The sequence below is a fragment of the Saimiri boliviensis genome, chromosome 4 (genome assembly GCF_048565385.1).
Source record: "Saimiri boliviensis isolate mSaiBol1 chromosome 4, mSaiBol1.pri, whole genome shotgun sequence".
Classification (NCBI taxonomy): Eukaryota; Metazoa; Chordata; class Mammalia; order Primates; family Cebidae; genus Saimiri; species Saimiri boliviensis.
In genome coordinates, this window is record NC_133452.1 from 117,827,199 (window position 1) to 117,851,408 (window position 24,210).

General features: G+C 34.0%; 1 protein-coding gene across 3 annotated transcripts in view; it reads right to left on the minus strand.

The window, feature by feature from the left end:
* Window positions 1-24,210, minus strand: part of ADGRB3 (adhesion G protein-coupled receptor B3) — a 740,902-nt gene that overhangs the window by 145,345 nt on the left and 571,347 nt on the right. For all 3 annotated transcript variants that reach the window (XM_074398120.1, XM_074398119.1, XM_074398121.1), the window contains 3 exons: window positions 9,596-9,722; window positions 7,868-7,971; window positions 3,853-3,955 (listed from right to left, as the gene is read on the minus strand). In XM_074398120.1, coding sequence (XP_074254221.1) covers window positions 3,853-3,955; window positions 7,868-7,971; window positions 9,596-9,722 — 334 coding nt within the window. The remainder of the gene's footprint in view (window positions 1-3,852; window positions 3,956-7,867; window positions 7,972-9,595; window positions 9,723-24,210) is intronic.

Genomic DNA, 24,210 nt, shown 5'->3' on the forward strand with positions numbered 1-24,210 from the left:
AGGAAACTCTCTACAAATAAATAACATTTAAGCAATACAAAGACATCCTGGTAGAAATTTTAAATGAAAAAAGAGATGAAAGGGCAGTATCACTTTATGAGAAAACTCAAAATACAACGAAGTGAATTATAATTAAATTTTACCACTGTCTTTTAAGAAGAGATATAATAAATTGTACTTGGCTCCTTACTTTGTTGCCAGCAATTGGATATAGAGTTAAAAAATTGAATACATTCACTTTCTGCAATGGATTATTACAGCTTGTTTCTATCTAAATTCAAAAGGAAGCAGGGATACTCAGAAGCGAGATAATCGGGTCAATTATATTTCAATAAGCAATTCAGAGAAAGGCCCTCATATGATACTTCAAAACTGTTCTGGACATAAGCATTAGATACCAGCTTTCATACAAACTAGCCATGACAAGTCCCTGAAGCAGCATCAAATAATTTGTTCATCAAGAAGCTCTCTTAGGTGTTTACATTTTCTAAGATGGGAATACTGAAGCATCAATCAAAACTTATCAAGTAAGTCAGAGATACAAATCTGATCAATTAAAAAATGCCCACAGAAGCAAAAGGGATCCTACACAAAATGAAAATAAAATACTTTAGCCACCAATCAGTATTTTACATTTTCAAAAAAATAGTTTCTGATAGTTTATGCACATCATAAGTTTACCTAGACAACATACTTTGTACCTTTCTCTTCTATTGTCTTGGGGGAAACCATTAATCCCAACTACAGTCAAACAGGTGTAGCCTTTCACATACCAAATTATCATACATTATATACAAATAGAGTCAATTTAACCTAATTCAACTAATAAAACACATGATTATTTTCCCTAGAAATCTTGATATTGTTTTGAGTGACTAAGAATAAAATCCCAGTATTTTGTATATTACTCTTATAGTCACTCTAATGTGAATTTCTGAGGCTTCTAAGAACATCCACTCAGAGCTAATAAAGCAAAATTAATATAGCATAAGAGGAAACCAACAATCTCTTATTTTCTTCATCAATACTAGCACTTATTGCCCACTCCTCCCCACATGCATTAATAACTATAGCAGCACAAATTAGCGTGAGTCAAACTGATACAAAACCACTGTGATTCCAAAATTATATAGAAGCTATTCTATAGTTAATATACTTGGGGATAAACTACATCAAACTCTTATTTTGCTAGTAAGTCAATACCAGACCTTCCTCAAAATCAGAAATGAAAGGCAAACCAAATTTATCTTGTCTTTCGTATTCATAATATTTGCAGATCTCAAAATACATTATTACAAAAAAACTAGGAAATTGAAAACCCATGAAGGTCAAACTGGGCAGACAGAATGTAGTTTCTTGAGATAAGTTTAGTTTCTAAATATAGCTGGCATTTAGACCTACACAATATGTTAGACACTAGCTGCATGTAGCCAATGAACATTTGAAATGTAGCTAGTTCAAATTAAGATGTATTGTAAGCATAAAATATGCTCCAGATTCTAAAGGCTTAAAAAAGATTGTAAAATATTACATTAATAATTTTATATTATGTCTTAAAATGGTAAGGTATATATACTGAGATAAATATATATTAAAATTAATTTTAGCTATTTAAAACTTTTAAAATGTGTCTACTAATATAATTTAAATTACATATGTGGCTTGCATTTGCGTCTTACATTGTATTTCTACTGTACATCAGTGATTTAGACCATAACCACTATAATGTGAAGTACACCTTGTAGAAATGTCTGTAGTACCATTTGGCTCAGAACTTATAAAAACTTTGCCAAACAGCATGAAACAGTTTTAAAAGCATATTTTGTACTGTGGATCATGCAGTTTTTCATAGTCTAAGGAGAGATGTAACTCCAGAGTGTTTGGAGGATAAAAAATGACAGAAAGGGAAGAATATTTGATGAGAAAAACCTATACTCTGAGCTCAAGCTGGCTCTAGCTTGACTTTTTCTGGTTCCTGATCCCAGTAAATAATTCCTTTTTCAGAGGAAACTCTCTTTTTCTGGGTAGAGGTTGAAGGGCAAGCAGTTGAAAAATTGAAAAGAGGTATTAACAAGTGTACTAACATTTCTAACAGATCAGAGGCCCAGCCCAAGTGAACAATCAAAAAGGAAACAATAACATGAGTAATTTAATGATTCCTTAAGGTTTACAGTCCCTTCTCATCCTCTTCATCCCTACTTCCTTCCTATCACTGCCTTGTTTCCCTTTTTCTTTTCACTTACATCCATGTTTACCCTCGGTTTTTATGCTGTTGGTTATTTTGCACTTTTATTTTCACCCAATTCTGATTGGCATCCTTCTCATCTTTAGTCATTCTCTCTCTCTGTTTTTCTTTACTAGATATTTACTTTTAAAATTTGTATTTAATGTCTATAACATGGACCTGAACTATATTTTAATAGTCTTTACTTTCAGATTCTTTCTTTAAGATGAAAAGACACAGGAAATAAAGGGAGGAAAATTAAATACTCAAAGACATGAAAGTAATTGTTATTTCTACAGGGCCCTTGATGGGGTTTTTGTTTTTGTTTTGTCCTTCGGGGTTAGTGGCCTTCCCCTTGGGCCCTTCCCCTGGCATCGGGCAATGTGAGCCAAGAAGAAGCATTCATCAGAATCACTGAAAGCTGCCTCCTAGGCCCTACCCAGACCTGGAATTGGACTCTTTGGGTGGCAATCACCAGTCTTGGGAATGTAGGTCAGCCCGCTAAACCGACTACCCATTATCCTTGACATTAATGCATGTCCTATGAATATATAATACATGAAAAGAACCTACTGAAGTATATTTGATTATTTTTAAATGATGGCTTATGTGAAAAAATTTAATTATTTGCTTTCATATTTTAAAATTATAAAGCTGAAGAATAACAGGCCTGAAGCCATGTGATTGATTGACAAATAATCAAAGTGGTATTTAACAGAATCCCTTTGAGGCAGGGGTAAGTTAACTTAAAATTGCTATTATGGGTTTCTTAAAATACATTTCAGAATAGTAAAGACAATCATTTCTGGGGAAAAAAAACTTGGTCATTCAACTCATAAATTGGTTTATTCATGTAAAGAGAAAATACACTATTACATTCTGCTAAGTATCAAAATATTTTTAGGTTAATCAAAAATTTTGAAAGGCATAAAATCTAAAGTAGCTTTCATCTAACACTCTCTTCAATTATTGCCTATAGATTTTTTTTGGGTGGATTTTCAAGAGAGATGTTATACTTGTAAGCAATTTATAGTTGCCTTTAAGAAATCAGTGTGTTAATAAATGAGACCAAAACACAAACCTTCTATCCTATTATGACTAGATCTTATTACAATTAGATTAATGAATTTAAATATGTGCTTTTGAGGTCCCAAGGCTTTGAACTCATAGAGCTTTGATGTAATGTTCAATAAACATACATTTTTACTCTTGTGAACAACCTCTCAACCCACAGGAAATTAAGCCAAGAGTATGTATTTCTGAACTGGAAAAGACAATGTTATTCAGAAACCAATAAAAAATTTTGCTTTAAAATATAATTTTTTTTCAGAAGTTCTCCATTTTAGAACGAAGGTTTAGATCAGCCGTCCCCAAACTATGGCCCGCGGGCCGCATGCGGCCCGCTGAGGCCATTTATCCAGCCCCCCGCCACACTTCAGGAAGGGGCACCTCTTTCATTGGTGGTCAGTGAGAGGAGCACAGTATGTGGCAGCCCTCCAACAGTCTGAGGGACAGTGAACTGGCCCCCTGTGTAAAAAGTTTGGGGACACCTGGTTTAGATGATCAATCACCAACTATATGCCAAAATATAAACACACAAAAAGAATCAGAGTAATTATCAGTCATACCTTATTATGTGTCTGAGTCTGTCCAACCAATATGAGGATGTTGGATGAGATGATAGACAGGCAGAAGTTAATTAGTATTATGGACCTCTCAGAGCGTATGTACCTAGTCAGAGAGAGAAAAGTTGTTGAACTTTAAACCCCAACAGAAAGATAAAGAATTCTGTATTGTGCAAATTGATGAAATTCATCTGGAAAAATAAGTACTGTAGCACAGCAATATTTACAAAAAGAATAATTTTTAAATTAAAAAATTATTTTTAGACACCAAATTTTTTTTCTTCCTTAGACATTGATGTAGAACAATACGGCATTTCTGATAGAGCCTAAGCCGCCCATCTGTTATCATGGTACACTTTTTTTTCCTTCTAGAAATATAAAGCTTCTTGAAAATATAGCAATTAGGGTAATACCTTTATATACATGTGTCTGTGTGTGTGTATGTTTAGCATTATCATATGAATCAACCAATAAAACTGAGAACCAAAAAGAAAAAACTCACACAAATTCTAAAGTATTATTGTTACTTACTAGAAGGATACCATTACTTTCATGAAACTATGAACACTCTTATCCATTCAAGCATTTTAATGTAATTAGGCTGTCACTCTTTATATTTTTCCTGAATAATTGTTCCAAAAAAGGGAATCTTTATTTCTAAAAATGAATCCAATCCACAAATGATAATTCACTATTAGGCTGGAAAATTACTTGACATCTGCCATATTTTACCCATATAAAGAAGTGTTTATATACTTTCTGTTATATAGCTGTTAAGTGCACTAAGAATGTAAGCCACAGAGAAAACTGCTCAGAATCAAATGTTCTACCAGCTGTTTACCCTGAAAGAGTAACAGCTATTTTGCTTTACTGTATCCTGTGGTAAATCACTGAGTGACAGTAACAAAAAGACACCATTGTATTTGCCATTTGTTTAGGTTTGTTCAATGCATATTATAACATGGAATCACATTCTACAGCAGGCAGTAACTTTTCTATGCAGTATTAGACAGGAGTGCCAAAGATCTGGAGGTGTTCTGGGAGGTAAAAATCTATCAAACTGCTCTGTCTTTCTCCCTGTCTTTGAAGACTATTAAGGTAGAAGTCCCACATTCTATCATAGTTTTCCAAAAAGAATGCAAAAGCAAGAATAACAATAAAATACAAAAAGGAGTTTTTGCAATATAAAATACATTCTCTTTGGTCACAAAACAAGCTGAAATCGGACTAACTTAGATCAAATATCAACACAAAATGGCCTGGAGGTTGCTGAACCTCATTCCTGTATCATTAGTAGCAAACAATATAATAAACCACACACAGAGTTGCTGAAGACATCATCAGCTAGTAAGTTGTTTCTTTTTTGTGGGTGGGAAACGTAATATAAAAAGTTAAAGTCTACATACAATTAACTCTTTGTATGATATTAATGACTTCCATGAATGCACAAGTACACAGATGACATTATAAAAAGGGTTTCAGTGAAACTTTTTGTTCTGTAAATAGACAAAAATACGGTAATGAAAGACCCAGAACTGCCTAGTCTGAAGTTTTTATATGTTTCTATTTTTATAAAAAATGAGTCCTACTGTTGCCTGCAAAATTGCTATGAAATGTCTCAACTTTCACAAATTTCTTTACCATGTTTGATTTTGTGAACAAGATTTAAGAATGGTTTATGTTAATACAGTGATTATAAAGACATGCTTCATTAATTTTCCATGAAAAAATATAACTATACCAAACTTATCTGTAGGTAAAGGGAATATAACCTAATGTATTAAATTTTTGATGAGCTACATGCCACATCAACAAATTTAAAAATTGCTTATTATGTATAAAATACTTGAGATGCTTGTACACTTCACAACTCATTAGAAATCAAAAATTTTAAACTTTTTACTTAGAATAAAAGATGGTAGGAACCTAACATGCTTACTACCATACAGTAATATTATACAGTACATAATAAATACCCTATATGTATAACGGCATCCTTCTAGTAAGCAAGGATAATACTTCACAATTGTGTGTGTGTGTGTGTGTGTGTGTGTGTGTGTTTCTTTTTGGTTCTCAAAGTTTCTATTAGTGTTTCTATAGGTGTTTATATACAGGACTGAATTCATCATGTTATCAAGATTCACTTAATAATTCATGAGTCTTGACACTTCTTTCAAATTACTAATATTATTTCAATCCTTCTATTTGTAGACAATGAGATGATGACTACTAACTCTTATGGATTTAGATTTGTGTTGTTTCTTGGTACTCTCTTTCATAATTCTCAAGTTCATCTTAAGTTTTAATAGATCCTTTGAATTATTTTGGTAATTCTTAGAAAACTATTGTAGTAGTGAGTTTCCTGAACTTTTTGCATTAAAGAAAACTTTATTATGGACTAATTAATTTTATGTTTCCTTGACTAAATATACCCATCACCTATCCTGACAATGTATATGCTAGTGTTAGTGATATGTATTGAGGGGTAAAGAGAACTTGGAGTTGGTGCCTGAACCCTAAACACAGATAAATGGAATTCAGTTCTAAATAATTCAGTGGGCATTAATTATGTTGCTATTGTGATGATCTAATTCCTAGTTTTCAAATGCTGCCTTATTTTGAAGAGCTGTGATTTAAACAATTGTGGTAGTGGAAGTTGTCTACTTTTCAATGTTTATCCACCTTGCTTTTTCATTACCGAGACAATGTCTGCTTGAGTGAACCCTGAAACCAAGATTCTGCTGTCTACAATGTCATGCTTAAACGAAGCATTTCTTTCACTTCCTGGAGTTGGACATATTTTGTCAGATTGTCCCACTTTGTCAGTGTTTCACTACTAGATAAATCCTTCAAAGGAAGGCAGGATTTCTGTCATGTACCAGTGCTAATGAAGAAAGAAATATCTATTTTTTTACTTTTGTATGAAGCATAAAAACTTTTCATATCTTTGACAATTTAAATATCTGTGACAATTCTTGCTCTCAAAAGAGTAAAAATTATAATGAAGAACATTTTCCTAAAAGAATGAAGTAAAATGATCTATTTTAAATAAAATTATAATTCATTTTTCAATTGGATTGTTTTTTATCTTAAGTAAATAGAGATTAATAGATTTCTAAGGCAGAAACATCTACCTTTGCAATTCTAATATTACAGACATTCAGAAAATATTAGGTAATTTTTTATATACTAACATAGTTCAAAGTATTTATTTTTCAATGATAAAAATGTTTAACATTTAAAAATTTAAAAATCCATTAGAAACATCCATTAGTTTGGCCATATGGCCATGTATTTTATCAATACATGAGTAGACAATAAACTTCACAGGTCTAATTCTTAGTAACACAATCAAGAACAAATTTTTAAAAATACTAGATTTTTATATATCAAGCATATGCGATTTCAACTATTGTAGAACAAACTTTTTAAATCACTTCCCCTTGTTTATGTATTTTTATGATTTCATTTAATCAATTTGTCAAAGTCTGATTTCTTGGACACACTCAACCAACAGGTATTTTCTGGAGTAGAGTGGTATTATGTTAGTGCTTTAATATTATAGATTTCACTCACTGTCTGGGACATATTGAAAGCATATGTTTGAAACTTAAGAACTTGAAATCAGATTTTTACAACAGATAAGTTAATTTGACTGTACAAGTTTGACTCACAGCCCCCAGAGCAATTGGGACAAATAAAAACCATATATAGATTAAACTTGTGATGTAAGAGTACCATGTTGGGGTAAGCAACTTGTTGAAGGCTATTAATATTTGAAATTAGAAGAAAAGTTTGTGTGTGAGCTATTTTCTCAACTCAGGCAAATACATAGGAAAATTAGCTAAATACAATTCATTTATTATATATGGCTCAATCACTTCAATTATAACTCTGTTGTGAAAATACTACTTTTAGTAAATTAAAAAGACAGGAGACATATACTACTGATCACATTCCTTGATTTAACTATGAGCAACTAAGCATTCCATTTCAAATCTATCAGTTGATTACTTACCTCCATAATGCTGCATAGACAATTGCTAGTGTAATCAAGGCCAAGCAAGAAAGACCACTGCCTACTATTAGGGTAACTGAAGGTGTGCCAGAGGATTCCATGATCTGTGAATTAAATAAAACAAAAAAGGAACAAATTGGTTTTTAATAAATTAAAATAACTTTTAGATTCAGCAAATCTAACCTATCACTCAAAATAGCCTACAGTATATAGTTGTTATAGTTACCAGATAGTTACCCATGAATCCACTCTGTTCTCACATTCTCAACCTCTAAAAATACTAATTCCAGCTTCCTCCTCTCTCCCACTGTGAAGTAATAAAGTCATTAGAGTTTTAAATACTGGTTTATAGAATATTACCTCTTTATAACTTTCTAAAATCAAGACCTGAAATTACAACTTGGTCAACATTCACATGTTAAATTTTCTTTAGCTATGATTTGAAGCATCATTCATATTTCTTTAACTAACTGCAGGTTAGTCACTTCACAATATGATTCTAGGTAAAATATATCTTGATCCTACTATTTACAACTCATTATGTTACCATATCTGGTATATAGATATTGAAGATTTTTCAAACTTTCTGACTTTTTGACAACTTTATTCTAAGTCAAGTAGTCTCACATTTAATTTCACTTACTTGGCCTCTGAGGATATAGAAGAAAATCAAACATCAAATTTAAAATCTTCAAATACATTTTGTGATTTTTTTCAATGAAAAAAATATGTGGAGATAATTATTACAATGCCAGTATCAGTCCCTAAATGCATGACCTTGAAAAATAAGCTTTCTGTCTTTTAAAACATATAGAAAGATTACAGGCATTCATTGAACTGGGAGGTTTCTTTCCTTGGACACTTACATGACATTAAATAATCAAATTGGTTGGTTTTCAGATTGTTAATATTGGAAGTTTGAAGGAATACACTTTAAGATTAAGTGTGTTCTATAATCTCAAATATGCACATCAAATTATATTAGTTTTTTATCATCAAAATTATTAAGAAGAGTGATGCTTATTTAGGCCAAATGTAGGCAGAATGTCACATTTACCTCAATAATAATTGTTCAGTATTCATTTTGAGTTATATTTTCTCAAAATATATTTGATGAGAATATTATTGTTCTTTCAGACAGTTATGCACAGCTGTCTCTTTCAGAAACTATTTTTGAAAAACCTCTATACTTTTAAGGAATAATTTTACAGTTCCTGACAGCCATGCTTTCATAAAAAACTTCATTAGATTAACATATGTATATTTATTTATTTATATTTACATTCAAGGACACCTCCAGAAAACCTGTACTGAAAATATCCAATGCAGATATGCAATGTGTTTGACTACAGTGTCTGGGGTCTTCATTCTACTATTAACAATATCCTCACAAATTCCCCAGAACATCTTTCCAGCTTTACAATAAAGATTAAGTTGACAATTATTTTTATTTGAAAGTTTGCAGCATATTAATATGATTGGACTACATCCTTAAAACTACACTGCAGAAATTTCAAGTTAGAAGACATAAAATTGAGTAGAATTTAGTTACAGCATACCAACTAGAATTCATTCCACCAAGCTACTGTAGCTAAGGAGGAGACGAATCCAGTCTTGCCACCCTGCAACATTTTCCATTTCCCCATTTAAAATGCAGTTCCCTGGAGAAACACTAACCACAATGTCCCTGCCTTTGCATTACAGCCGTGTTTTCCCTTTGTTACTTACTATTTCTCTAGGTTGCTGAGCCAAAATGGCGAAGGTAGAGAGACGATCACATAAGCATTTCGTATGGGATGCATCGGTAAGCACAGTTTTACATCCCTGGGTGGACCACGTTCCCAAAGATTCGTTCCTGCAAAGGGGAGTGAGGGGGGGAGGAAATCGGGATAAATACGCCTGACAGCCAAATCCGTAAAGAAGAAAATGCAGTTTAATTGAGAGAATCGTCTACTGTAATTCCTGTACAGGAAAAAAAAAATCTACTTGTTGTTGAACAGGATGTAATTTAGATGCCTCTCCAGTAATGCAAAGCGATAGTGGGAAAAAGCAAGCAGGCGGCGGTGCGGCGTGCAGAGAGCTGTCCAGCGCCGGAGGTGCTGAAACCGGGACTAGCTCTGTCCAGCCCTCTGTGAGGATCAGCAGCGGCAGCGGCAGCGGCGGTAGCACCAGCAGCCGCTAGAGCGTTGGCAGCCACTTCCTATGCTCATCGGATCATTTCAAACACTCAGGGTGTAAAGAGGCTTTTCATATTTTCCTACCAGCTCTGATTCCCGTCCCATATTTTGGACCGTAAATGCTGGCTTTTAAAATGCGGATTTCTTTGAAAAGCCTGACTAAAAGGTTACATAGCTTGGAATGGGTGAAAGGATCTTCTCCCGCTGCTGGTTAGGGATTTTTCCTCCTTTTAGAATAGCTGCTGTGAAAATTTCACCCTGGAAACGGGAAGCAGCAGCAGCGGCATCAGCTGGTTCCGACTCTCATTGCCTTTGCCTGGTATCCAGGGGAGGGGTGGGTTTCAGACACAAGCTTCCTACTCCACACTCCACTCAGTCCAGCTCGCCTCTGACGTCCTTGACATTTGTTTCCCTCATCTGCCTCTTTGCCCTGGGGCAGAAGCATTAAGCTAACCCAAAGTTCACTAGAACATTTAGAGGAATAACCCCACCCCAAAGTCCAGTAAGAGTGTGGAAGAGAACCTAATTCAATTTTCTCTTTGGTGTAGCCATTTAAAATGCTAAAGCATATGGTTTATTTCCCACCCCAGCAGAACAATAAAAATGGTATCAACCTACGTCTTCTTTGTGGGGGGGAGGGGGGAGAACCCTTCCACCCCCAGCCTAACTACACTACAGGAAGAGAAAGAGAGAGAGAGAGAGGTAAAAAAAATGCTATAGAGCTCAACCAATCAACTTTATTATCATTACACGTGTTCTGTACTGAATGCACCAATTGTCACCTCCCCTCCCCCAGGCATGGAAACTCTCCAGCTAGCAAACCTGTACGTGTGTTTTTAAATTTCAGACCAAGTTACTATGTTAAAAATTACTTCAAAACTCTAAGAGAAAAACACATGGCTTGATGTTAATTTTGATGTGGTGCTTTTGATTTTGCTTCCTCTATCTCTGAATGCCTGAAGCTATTGGGTTAAATATGTTTGCAGTCTATTTCAGAGAGATTTCAATGAAACAGGCTTCTCTGTGACAGTTGAACTTCCAAGTGGAGCTGCAGAATATAATTCACTCTAACCCTTTTTGGTATCTACCAGCAATTATTTTTAATATTCATAATTTGATAGCATTAATATTTATGACTCTATATACTCTTAATTACAACTTCTTTGAAGAAGAAAATACGCTGTATTTGAAGAGAGTTAGATAAAAATTATACCTAACTTTACCCAAATACTTCTAAGCATTGGCCATTTTGGAATGTGTTAGGTCTCTTTTCTTTCTCATAATGTCATGCAATCATGCCAAATTTTTAAAAAAGTAGTTATACTTTCAACTGCAACAGTATCGAACTCCAATTTTCTCTAACTGTAGCAACACATCAATTTACTTCATTAGCTGTCTCTGATCTTCTTGTGACAAACAGTTAAGGCCAAATTAAAAGCATTTATCTCCGCTGATCAAAGTTCAAAGAAGAAAGATACACTTAAGAGAATCTGACATGTTTTAAAACAACATCTGCATTATTTATATTGGATGGCAGCTTTACTTTAAAGCAGTGTCTGTGCTTTCAAGTGGAGTCCATCACTTACACTTTTCAATTATGTAGCTATGCCCAGTACATCAATTCACTATCTTAACAAGAAAAAACTTTCTTTAAAACCTCTTATGAGACAAAGTTATATACTTATATCGATGTGATTAGAGTTCATTATTCAAGATGATGTTAGCATCAGTAAACTTTGACTGCTACATATGAAGTCTATATTCAATATCATTTTGCTAGATTCTGAAGATCATGCAAATTTTATATGACATCGTTAAAATGTGAGTCCCTTTACTTTACTTTGTACAATGATTGCATTGCTGACCTGGCCCAGCCCCAGGCAAAACTGGGAAGTAAGTAACACTGGTCTTCATGTTTTAGTCCTTCACTCACTCCAAGCATGAAATGCTTCTGCTCTCACTGGGGCCCTTTTCATGCATGCTTTCTTGAGGCTACATCACCTTTGTTCTTATCATTCTTTAAAACCATATTTCCTTCATTGACTTTATCTGATTAAACTACTGTACAATAACATCTGAGTGAGTTCAGCTTAATGTGCTTTCCCAAATTTAAAAGAAGATATGTAACAGACAATACTGCATCTGCTAGGAGAAAAGCAGAATCTGGAGCAGGTAAGTAGGAGAGAATATCTTGAGAGGTGAGGAGGGAGGTGGGTAACCATCAAGTTCTGCATTTCATCACTCCCAAGAGATAAATAAGATGTGTGATATTCTGATGACAAAATTTATATTGTTTCATTAAACCTCTTGGTATTTTAAAATCACATAAAACTCATGAGTTAGTTTTTTCACTCCCTAGCATACATGTAAGTATTATTACAAAGCCTATGGTATGTGTTATCTTTATTTTCAAACTTTTCATAGCTTATTCCTACTGTAAAACATTCTTTGAAAGCATGGTACACATGTCTAATTAATTTCAGGGAAACCTTGTGAAGCAAACTGATATGTGGCAGAGCAAATGTGAAGCAAAATAGCTTCTCCATTCTGTACAGAACAAGGGTTTTGAACATGTGGACTATTCCAGCAGCCACATTATTTGTCCAGTGTCATAGTTTTGCATGCTATAATAAATGGTATATCTGTGAATTATTCTTAATTATGGAGTCTAGTTTGTTATCAATAAACAAAAATAGTGAAATATATATGAAATTTAAAGATATAAGAACAACTGATGATATCAAAAGCAAACACAGAATGATGATACAGGCATAGGCATTATACTGAAAATCACATATTTACTTTTCATAGTGTCTTTTCTGGGCACTAAGTAATTTTTTTTCTCAAATGGTTTTAAAATGTAGCTATGTTTGCAGAATTCCATACAACCAGCACACCTTTGTTGTCTACACCTACATTCACCCATGTTAGCTGTTAGCTGTCATCTGTACCTCTTCTACTTCTCCCTATTACCACTGAATTAGGCTGGCTAACAGAAGGAAAGAAGCCTTCCTGTCCTAAATATACAAAAACACAGAATTATGCGAAAATATAAAACACAAAATCTATTCTTTTGTAGCTTAATATTTACTTGATGACTTTCCCCAGTTTCCTAGGAGTCTACATGGTTTCTTTTTAGATCTGAGTATTTGGTTCCATTTTTGGTTTCATGAAGTTTTAAAACATCTGTTTATACTTCTTGGCATTTACAAATTAAAGGGAAAAGTTATCAGCTTACTCCAACGAAAAGCTGTTTGGTTAAAAAAAAAAAAAAAAAACTGTCGGCAAAAATTCATAGTGACACATTTCAAAATGGTTTCAAGAAATTATACTTTTGATTTTTCCAGATATCAATAAAACTAGATATTCTACTTCAATCTTTTATGAAACTGTTTATTCTCCTCGTAATAAATCAGTATGTAAGTTTATTATGAATAAGTTATATACTTCAGGGATTTTATTAACTCAGGATATTAGGAGTACAGTTATTCAAAATCAAAATAGCTATAGCCACATTTAAAAAAAAATTTATACAGAATTTCTAACTACACTATCCTCACATTGTATATGCACTGACAGAAAGTAACTGCTTTCCAAAGCATAATAATAGTTAATTTCTAAAATACAGGTAAATCTATATTACTTTTGATGCATATGCCATATCCAAATGATGATATGTATACGGTTTTTGGTATAAATTATTATCATAATACAGAATTCTTTTAGTTTAGATGAGAAAATGTTCTCAATTTAGAGCAGGAACACACTTTGACATTAATTTCTACTTTAAAGGACATTGCAAATATTGAGAACATTGTTTTTCTGGAAGCTGTTACTATGTCAAAATATGATAAATCATAAAATTAGAAAGATTTACTAGAAGTAACCTTAGTGATCATCTAGCCCATTGATTAACACTTACTGTACATTAAAATTACCTGAAGAGCATTGAAAATTAAACCCTATGATAGGGTTTGGGATATTACCTTTTAAAATGCCCTTCAGATGATTTCAGTGTGCAGTCAGGGTTGAGAACCACTGATCTTTTCCAAACAGTTTTATAGATAAAGAAAGTGTAGTGTAGTGAATTTAGAAACTTGTTTTAAATCACAGAGTGAGAAGCAAAGCTGAGCTTTTCATTTCCAGGTGAATTTTAATTTTAAACTTTTACTGTAATCTGTTTCAAAACAGAATGTACTGAACATGTCCAATGAGGTTAAAAGAAAATTTAAAGCTCTATTATAGCAAACATACATATTTTATGATAAAAAGGATAATACCAACAGAAAGCATATATATGCACTCCATTATAGGGATGAGATTTAGAAGCACGTACTTTCCCATCACCAGGAAGAACAGTTGTCATCCATCATGCTCAACCTGGAGTTAATAGCAGTTACTTCCTACCACAACACAAATTTTCTCATTTGTTATCTGAAAATTAACTAGTTCCAGGAATACTCTAACTTAGATCTTACCCCATGCTTCTCTATACCTGTTAATGCTTTCCATTCAATACCATAATATTAGCTGATACATTCACCTTGCTTTCTTACATTTGTAAAATGAACACTCTACATGCTGTATTAGAAAACTAGTACTTTTGAGAACTATATTGACTTTGAATCCCTGACACTTCCTTTTGCTTAGTAGTCTTAATAATAATGTTCAGTTTAATATATATATATATATATATATATATATATATATTTTTTTTTTTTTTTTTTTTTTTTTTTGAGATGGTGTCTTGCTCTGATGCCCAGGCTGGAATGCAGTGTCCTGATCTCGGCATATATATATATATATATATATATATATATATATATATATATATGTGTATATATATATACACACAAATATATATATATATATTTTGAGATGGTGTCTTGCTCTGACGCCCAGGCTGGAATGCAGTGTCCTGATCTCGGCTCACTGCCACCTCTGCCTTCAGGGTTCAAGCAATTCTCCTGCCTCAGCCTCTTGAGTAGCTGGGATTACTGGTGCATACCACACGTCCAGGTCATTTTTTGTATTTTTAGTAGAGACAGGGTTTCACCATGTTGGCACGCCTGGTGTCAAATCCTGACCGCTGGTGATCCACCTGCCTTGGCCTCCCAAAGTGCAGGGATTACAGGTGTAAGCCACTGCGCCCGGCCCATGTAATGATCTTTTGCCTTCCAATGAATTTCTTTTTCTACTGAGTTTGATGCAGACAGATTGCCTTTGCTATAATTCATTTGCTGTCCTTTAGCATATAGCAGACGTGTAATCTGAAGCATATCAATAGCTCTTAATAGGGTCTTCTACTTGCTTTGGTCTTCAAACATTATTTAATGATGAACTCTGTAAGATTTCAGCATCCTGTGCTGATTATGTTCAATTCTACAGTGAGGCTTGAATCTTTACTCACCAGTCAATATGTATTTAGTGAGTGCTTTTCAAATATCAGATGAAGTAGAAGACACATGAAAAGCATGCAGTTAGTTTCTCAGAGAAGCTGACAATCTGGTTGGGATGACTATACACAATCTAGTAATATGTTTTCTGCTTAATTAGTTCTACAAATTATTCCAGAAAATGTTGTCAGCTCTGCCCTTATATTTCAAGCCACCATCATCTCTAGCCTGGGACAATCTCTTTACTGGGTTTTTTGTCACCCACCCTCAAGTTTAATTTCAAGAAAAAATCCAGACAGATCTTGTTGACAAATATGTAAACTCCACTGAAAACTGAAAACTATCAATGGGTCTTCTGATCTCACTCAGAGTAAACGACAAAGATCTATTTACAATGGTCCTTATAATGGCCTATAGGGAAGTATACTACCTCGTTTCTCACTGGCTTCCCACATGTATATTTGCCCATCACTTCCAACCACTCTGAGTTCTTTAGCGGCCTGCCTTGGCGTTTTGTGCTAGCTATTCCCTTGGCCCAGAGTGTACTCTTCAAAAATTTTCACTTACTTGTTTCCTCATATTATGTAGGCTTCTGCTTTTACATCATTCTATCAAGAGTTGTTATCACTGACTATCCATCATAAGATAGTAACTTTCCATCCATAGTAGGTAAAACATGGCTACAAACTACATATAACTCTTCCCATCAAGAGGTGGAGTCTATTACCTCCTCCTCTGAATCTGGATATATGTATGGTGACTTGAATTGATCAAAAGAAGACAGTGGAAACAATGTGTGACTTGTGAAACTAAGCCTCAAGAGGTCTTAACAGTGTCCACTCTTATCATCTTGAAGTGCTGCTATTATGTGAGGCAACTCAGGCCAGCCCTACTGAGGATGAGACTGGCACCAGCCACCAGACATGTTAGTGAGGCTGTATTAGATCATCCAGTCCCAGATTAAGCTTCCAGATGGCAGCCTCATTAATTATACCATATGAAACTAACTGGCTGAGCTCAATCTAATAGCTACTCCATAATATTGAAAGCAAATAATGGCTGCTGTTTTAAGCCACTATTTGGGGTGACTTGTTATAAAATAGCTAATACACTATACAAGCCCTTTCCAAGGGCCGTTTGCTGATCTGTTGTTGCCCATTGCACTTACTCTAATCTGCTGTTGCCCATTGCACTTATCATGGCTGACATATTATATACTTTCCCATTTGCTTTTTGCTCATATTTGCTTACTAGGATGCACATGTCATCAGGAAGGGGATATTGTTATGTTCACTTTGGTATTATCTGATTCTAACACAGTGCTTGATATATTGCAGGTGCTTAATCAATATTTGTGGAATGAATACCTGGTAAAGATTTTGATCTGATATAAGTGGAATTTCCTACATCATTCATTTATTCAATAAATATTTATTTGTCATAAAATATGATACAGATGCTGTGCTAGGTTATTGGGTGGAAATATTAGATTTCCACTTGCCATTTTTCAGAGCTTGAGAACTTCACTGGAAATTATCTCAAAGTGTAGTGCTACTGCTGTTATGTCATAAAATGCACATTAAAACCAAGAATATGTCACTCTTGAGGTAATGAACATTATTTACAAGAATGGTAGCAACAATTTTATTGCCAGTAACATCTTTTTTGTTGTTGTTTTAAATTGGAAATAGAGTAAAAAGGAGTATGGTTAGAAATTAAGGAAGCCAATTTACTGGGTTATAAATATGTATAAGTATATTTACAGCATGATTTATTAATAATTAAAGGTCAAAATTTGCTACCTGCCATCATTAATTAGTCAATAGGCAAATAATAATTATACTAGTAAAAATAGTTAACATTTATTCAGGGTCTAGTTAGGTGTTGTGGTGAATAATACACTTTAAAAATTTTCTTATACTAGAGGCCAGGCGCAGTGGCTCATGCCTGTAATACCAGCACTTTGGGAGGCTGAGGTGGGCGGATTACCTGAGGCTGGGAGTTTGAGACCAGCCTGACCAGAATGGAGAAACCCTGTCTCCATTAAAAATACAAAATTAGACAGGCATGGTGGCGCATGCCTGCAATCCAAGCTACTCAGGAGGCTGAAGCAGGAGGATTGCTTGAACCTGGAAGGCGGACATTGTGGTGAGCCAAGATTGAGCCATTGCACTCTAGCCTGGGCAACAAGAGCAATGCTCTGTCTCAAAAATTAAAAAATTCTTACACTAAATACCAAAGTAAATATTATTGTTATTCTCTTTATAGGAAAATGGATATAAATTAAGCTCCTAACTCCATCCAGGATCATGAGGACCTTAGAGATGAAACAGCCTAGAGTCAAAAGTTGCCTGGTTGTCTCAATTTCCGTAATATACCCCTGCAAGTCTTGGACTTCCTACTTTTGGTGGTATTATTTTATGCTTAAAAAAATAAATGGAGCCCTGAGGTTGTGACTTTCCTAAGGACATCCAGCTGTTAAAGGTTGCCAGGAACTGAGCTTAAGTCTGTATGACCCCAAAGCAGATTCCCTTTACCCTGTTCTCTTGGTGAGGGTTAGACACAGTAAGAAAGCACAGCCAAAGTTAGGAACATATAGGAAGAACACTCAGAAATGGTGGAAGAAAATTGAGAATTAATATCTCACAGAAAATAAGCGGAGAGCATTTCATTAAAAAGTGTTTGATCAAAGGTCAGATAAGAAAATAAAAATATGAAGCTTGAGAATGGTCATTGTAGGCATGGAGGAGGCCATTGAGAGCCTTTGGAAGAACAATTTTCGTAGAGGGGTTAGACATAAATCAGATTGCTAGAAGTTAAAAAAAGAAAGCTTGTGATATCAAAGAGTTTATCAACAAAAGTCAAAAGACTGCATGCAAGTCAGATAGCATAGAAAATTATATTTTTGTCAAGTATGCTTTTACTTTGAGGTATAGCTCAATCTCTCAACAGGTTACAATGCAGATTAAAACAGTCTAGGAAGAGAGAGATCATAATAGGATGTAGTGATGATGAGACAATAGTCTCATAATTTGATTCAGAATAATGATGAGAGTGCTAATATTAAAAGTAAGGAGAGACAAAAAAGTATCTTCTATTGAAACTGCAAGGGAAAAGCATTATTACTCTCAATAAGATGGAAGAAAATCCAAGAAAAAAGTTTAATTTATGTCATTTTAAGTCTTTTTTACTCAGAAAATGTTAAAACTTTTGTTTTCACCATTAGAAAATACAGAATTTGGTAGGAACAGGGGGAAAAATAGACAATTTGATGGGCATAGAAATGTAAATTTGAATAACACTGAAGAGGAAAACTGCTATATCCATTAGTCCATGGATTAATTATATGTGATGTGTTTAATAAAACAACAAAATACATCTTAATTCTGTATGTAACTAGGTATTAAGAAAGATTTCCAGGGTTGTTCTTGGATATAGATAGGGGAAGATCCTAAATTTTTATTTTTTCTCCCATCTCTTGTCAAAAGACTTTCAAATGCCCTGAACATTGATCATTTGTTAATCTAAAAAACATAAAATAATTCATTCTGTTTGTACATTTTTTTTCCTCAATAAAACTGTTTATCTGGGCTAGGAACCAATTTTTCGCATAATATAATTTGCAACAGATGATATGCACAACCTTGAAAAGGCAGGATAATTGAACTAAAATAGAGCAAATTTAAACATATGTTACTTTCCACACTAGTTTTCAAGTAATCTGGACAAAAAGCCAGTCTAGAGATTTTACTGGACCATTGTAACATTTCTAACATAGTGTATCCGAGAACTCACCTATTTAATATCAACTTGCTCACTTCCTGACTCTAACAGCTTTTGCTTTACAAACCTTTTAAAAATGATTAATCCCAAATATGATACATATAGAAAGATAAACATGGAAAAAAGATAAAATATATATTGAAAAAATAAGAGTAATTGTCTCAGGGTATTGTAGGTATTAGCCTTTGCTTTGTTATATTTTTATACTTTTCCATTTTTCCAGTGTAAATATATTACCTCTGCAATCTGAAAAAAAATATTTTGAGAGTCTAAAAACAAAAGGCTAACTTAACCTTTTCCTCTGGTGATGTTGGGGTAGAGAAGCAAGAGACCGTGTCCTCCCTAATGCACTGTGGCCCAGTCCCCCTGCCTTTTTCGTGTTCTCTTTGGAGTGGAGAGGGGCAGCACCTCTCTGTGATTAATGGAAAGAGCCCACAGTTTCCTAGATTTTTGGAACATCTTTTTCAGCCTATTTTGTGTCCTAATGATTTGCTCAATAAACATGTTTGAATCTGCAAAAAAAAAAAAAAGAAAAAAAAAAAAAAAGAAGAAGGCCAGATGCAATGGCTCATGCTTGTAATCCTAACCCTTTTTGGGAGGCTGCAGTGGGCAGATCACTTGAGGCAAGGAGTTCAAGATCAGCCTGGGCAACATAGCAAAATCCTGTGTCTACTAAATGTCCAAAAATTAGCCGGGCATGGTAGTGCATGCCTGTCCTCTCAGGTACTTTTGGGGTTAATGCAAGAAGATCACTTGAATCTGGGAGGTCAAAGGTGCTGTGTGCTGAGGTCTGCCACTGTACACCAGCCTAGGTGACAAAGTGAGACTCTGTCTAAAAAACAAAGAGAGAGAGATTCAAAAAAATTATGTAAAATAATACCATAGGCAGCTATTTGTATTTTACACCTTTTGTTCCCTCCTATTACTTTTGAAATTATAATTATGGTGTGGCTTGGCTATAACTGACTCAGTCATGCTTTTGGCATGGGATCATGAATTAGCTTGCTTTCTAAGTTAACTATTTGAGCACATGCCCGGACTGCTACTCCAAACTGGAAGGATGGCGCTCAAAAAATAACTTTTGAGATGTTAATTAAAAGTTAGGTTTAACTCACTAAAAATTCTGATGTATTAGTTCTGGGATGGGGCCAGAAATAATGTGATTTTGCTATCAGAGTCATTAGTTTCAAGAAACAGAAATTTAAACTCTTGCATTAATCATACTTCAAAATTATGATTCATCAGTACCTAAATACAAAATGCAAAAATAAGCATTCATTGGACATATGTATAGTTTATACAACTATTTGAGTGAAACAATATTCTTAGAATTTTGAAAAGGGTTGTCCTGAGTATTAGAGGAATGTTTCTTTGTTAACTTCCTTTGTGTGTTATGTGCAATTTGGGAATCCAAATATTAGAAGTAGAAACAATACAGGTGGCTGGAGAGGCTGCACGAAATATTACCATATACAAGCACTTTGAAATGAAATAAAGTGATCCTCATAAGAAAAACTGGATTCAACTAAAATGTAAACTAGAAAAATAATTTGTTCACCTTAAACTTAGTGTTTCATAATCATATATATATAAGCTAAAATTAATTTTGCAACAATCTCAGTATCACTCATTTGAAGGTACTGAATTCTTTTTTAAAAAATCAATATTTCAGCATTGCAGTGTTCAAAGCAAAAAAGCTCATTCAATAAAAGCCAGATGCAAATGTTTTTGTACCTACTCAATGATAGAGATAAGTACATTCACCAAATCAAAATTTGAAATCGTAGCTTCAGTAAATATTAGATAATATTTTCTTTTCATTGTTTTTTTCTTCTAATCAAAATTACTTTAGATTTACTTGTGATCAGTTTCAAAAAGCTTGTCTTTTTTCCACCTTTTCAGATAATCTATATAACCTACAAAGTAAGTATCTCTGTCCTGCATATAATCTTTAAATTGAATTTTACTTTTACATCCCAGATGTGGCAATAAGAAACTTGGCTTCTGCTTTCATCTGTACAATGAAAGTGCTCTCATAAGGACATCACCAGCCTAACCTGGGACCCAGTGTGCTTATTTATAAAATTAGCCAGTTGCATGCTCTATCTACTTTATAGGAATACTGTTTGATACAAGACAAGATAATAGATATCCTGGACAATTATTTATTTAGTGATTGTGTAGGTGAGACATTATTAATAGGGATCAAATATTTTCTCTACAAATTGGAAGTTCTCTATAAATACAATACATTATCATGATGATCACCTGTACAATTATTTTTGACAAGAAAGCCATGTAGGAGGGGTTAAGTGACATGAACAAGGTAATCCATCAAGGATTATCCCTCTTAGGTTGGCACCATAACATTTCCAAGTTTGATAGGAGAATACCAGAGTTCAGATTTGAAAGACTCAAATTTAAGAGAAATAAAAATAAAGTATTCCATGAAGAAATAAAGAAATGTAATGCATTGATTTTCACCAAAAATTTGTTTTTTTTCTTACTGTAAAGACTTTAAGAAGTTTAAATGGAATTCTGGATAACCAAATCTTGTAGGGATTCACTGAGCCACACAGCCAACAGCTAAACCACATACTGTTTTTAAGTCACGGGTAGCCAGTAAAATATGAAAAGAAAAATTATATGCTACTAAAGGGAAGAATTCATATCATATTCTGGCAAGAAATGCAAAGAATGTAATTTTTCTATCTTCTAAACACTACCATTGCCAAGAAATTACCAATGGAAACCTTCCACTCAGAACACTTTCTTTGGAAATTATGAGTATTTAAAATAAGTGCACTGAGAAGTATGGTCTAAAATAACCATATATGAAATTCCATAAAATGAGTAATTTCTATAAACTTCTGGCTTTGGGGAAACATGAAGATAAATCTCTTTTGTAAGAGGTCATCAATTACCCACTGCCTATAAAACAATAAGATGTTAGGTAAATGAGGGAAGAGTAGCTACTTCAGTTGGTAAGAGTTCACAGAGGAAGTCAGACTGTCCTAAGTTTCCAGAATACCCTGTATCACCCACCTGGCCAGCCAGTCATTTGCCAGGCTACATGGTAAACTACAGGCTACAGGATACACCGTTTTAGCGACATGGCAGCTAGACCAGAGTAGCAATAGAAAAGCAATAGAAGCTTATGCTCACTTCCTCAATAATAGCACATGCAGAAAGGATAACAAAGAGGATAAAGTGCCTTTAAATGAATTGTTTAGTACAGCTTTTTCTAAATACAATGCAAGTTGATATTTAAATTCCAGTAAAAAATCTGAAAAAGGGATATTCTTTTATGAATGTACGGGTAGATGAAATTACAGCTTTTTAGATTTAGACACCCTAAAATACTGATTGCCATCATTTAAAGAATAAGAAATTTTGCTTTAACCTTATACATTTGAAAATGTATATAAATGTTTTAGTGCCTCTTTTGTGCTAGGGAGAGTACTAGGCATTGGAATTGCATGGATTAGAAGATAAACATAGTCCCTTTGCTCAAGTGTAGTGTAGAGACAAATATACAACTTGTCCACCCACAACCCCAATTAAGAAATCTAAAACCTATAACCCAATCAGAGATCGTAGAGGTGTGGATAGTGATCTAGTGATAAAGGGGAAGAACGCATAATTCCACCTCTCTAAAAGCTTGAGAAATATGCAATGCCATGTATTTAATAAATATATACTCTATCTTCCTATCATGCTTTGACTCCTTTGAACTATTACTTCTTAATACGTTAATAAGGAAGTGGTGTGAAATTTCCTGGTTGAAGGGCAGCGCTGAACTCTCAATGGCGTAATTAACACTTTAATGAGCAGTGAAGGCCTTTCCTGTTTTGGATCTCAACTGTGTGTCTCCTGAGTGGATCTCAATCTGTTGAGCTCAGAAAATGAGGTGATTCTTTCTATATTAGTGAGATTTTAAATTACAGTAGATCATGCAGGCCACAGTTTCAGCCTGCTACTGCTCTCTTCTTTAAGAAAGTTCACTTATATTCTAATATGCTATGTCAGAGTCCAACAACTAGTTTTCAGCTCCAGTTTCTTTTTTGGTATGCACAGAAACTGTATGCATAACAGTTACAATCCGGGAGTGAGTAATTTTTAGTAACTCACCAAGTAATTGCAGGTTCTCCTTATTTGTAAGGTATAGTAGCTAACTGCTATTTGGAGACACAACAATTTGCAGAGGAAGTATTAGATAATGCTTGTAATTTAATTATTTGCAAATCAAACTTTGGCTAATACGCGAAAGGTACGAAATGTCTTCATTGGAGACAAACTTGAAGGTCATTAAAAAGCTATTTGTTTTAAGGTTTTGGAGACCGAAGTACCTAAAAAGATGGTCTAATGGACAGAAAACCACCTTTATTACCAGATAAAATCTTTCAAAAATGTTAAAAACCAATATCCTTATTTTCATTGCTAGGTAAAAAAAAAAAAAAAAAAAAAAGAAAAAAGAGAAAAAAACCTCTCATAAGAAAAACTCCTGTGGGGAAGCTTTAAGCATCTTAAAAATGAGGCTTATAATGGAAAAGCCTTCTCTGTCATAATTAATGTAGTATTACTAATATAAAACCCAGGCTGCTTATCCTGTCTTTATAACTCATTTCTGGCTACTGCAGACCCATCACTATAATGTACATTACACATATAGCACAATATAGTTTATATTATTATTAGGTAAAGGATGTGGAATCTAAGGGAATTTTGACACTGATTTCTTGGTGATAAGAATGTATAGCTCAAGTTTTCTCTAAAGATGTGAGCATTAATAAACTACATAGATATTGAAGTAGTTCAACCATACTTTAAATTTTGCTTACTGATTCAGTCATAAAACCAAGGACACCATGCACATTTACCAGTGAGTTACATAATCTTTTAGCAAAGATTTAGCAAAGTTGCAAACTCTAGTTGTGTTTCTTGTGTCCTTCAGTTCTGTTTTTCTCTTACTCACAGGCAAGAATAT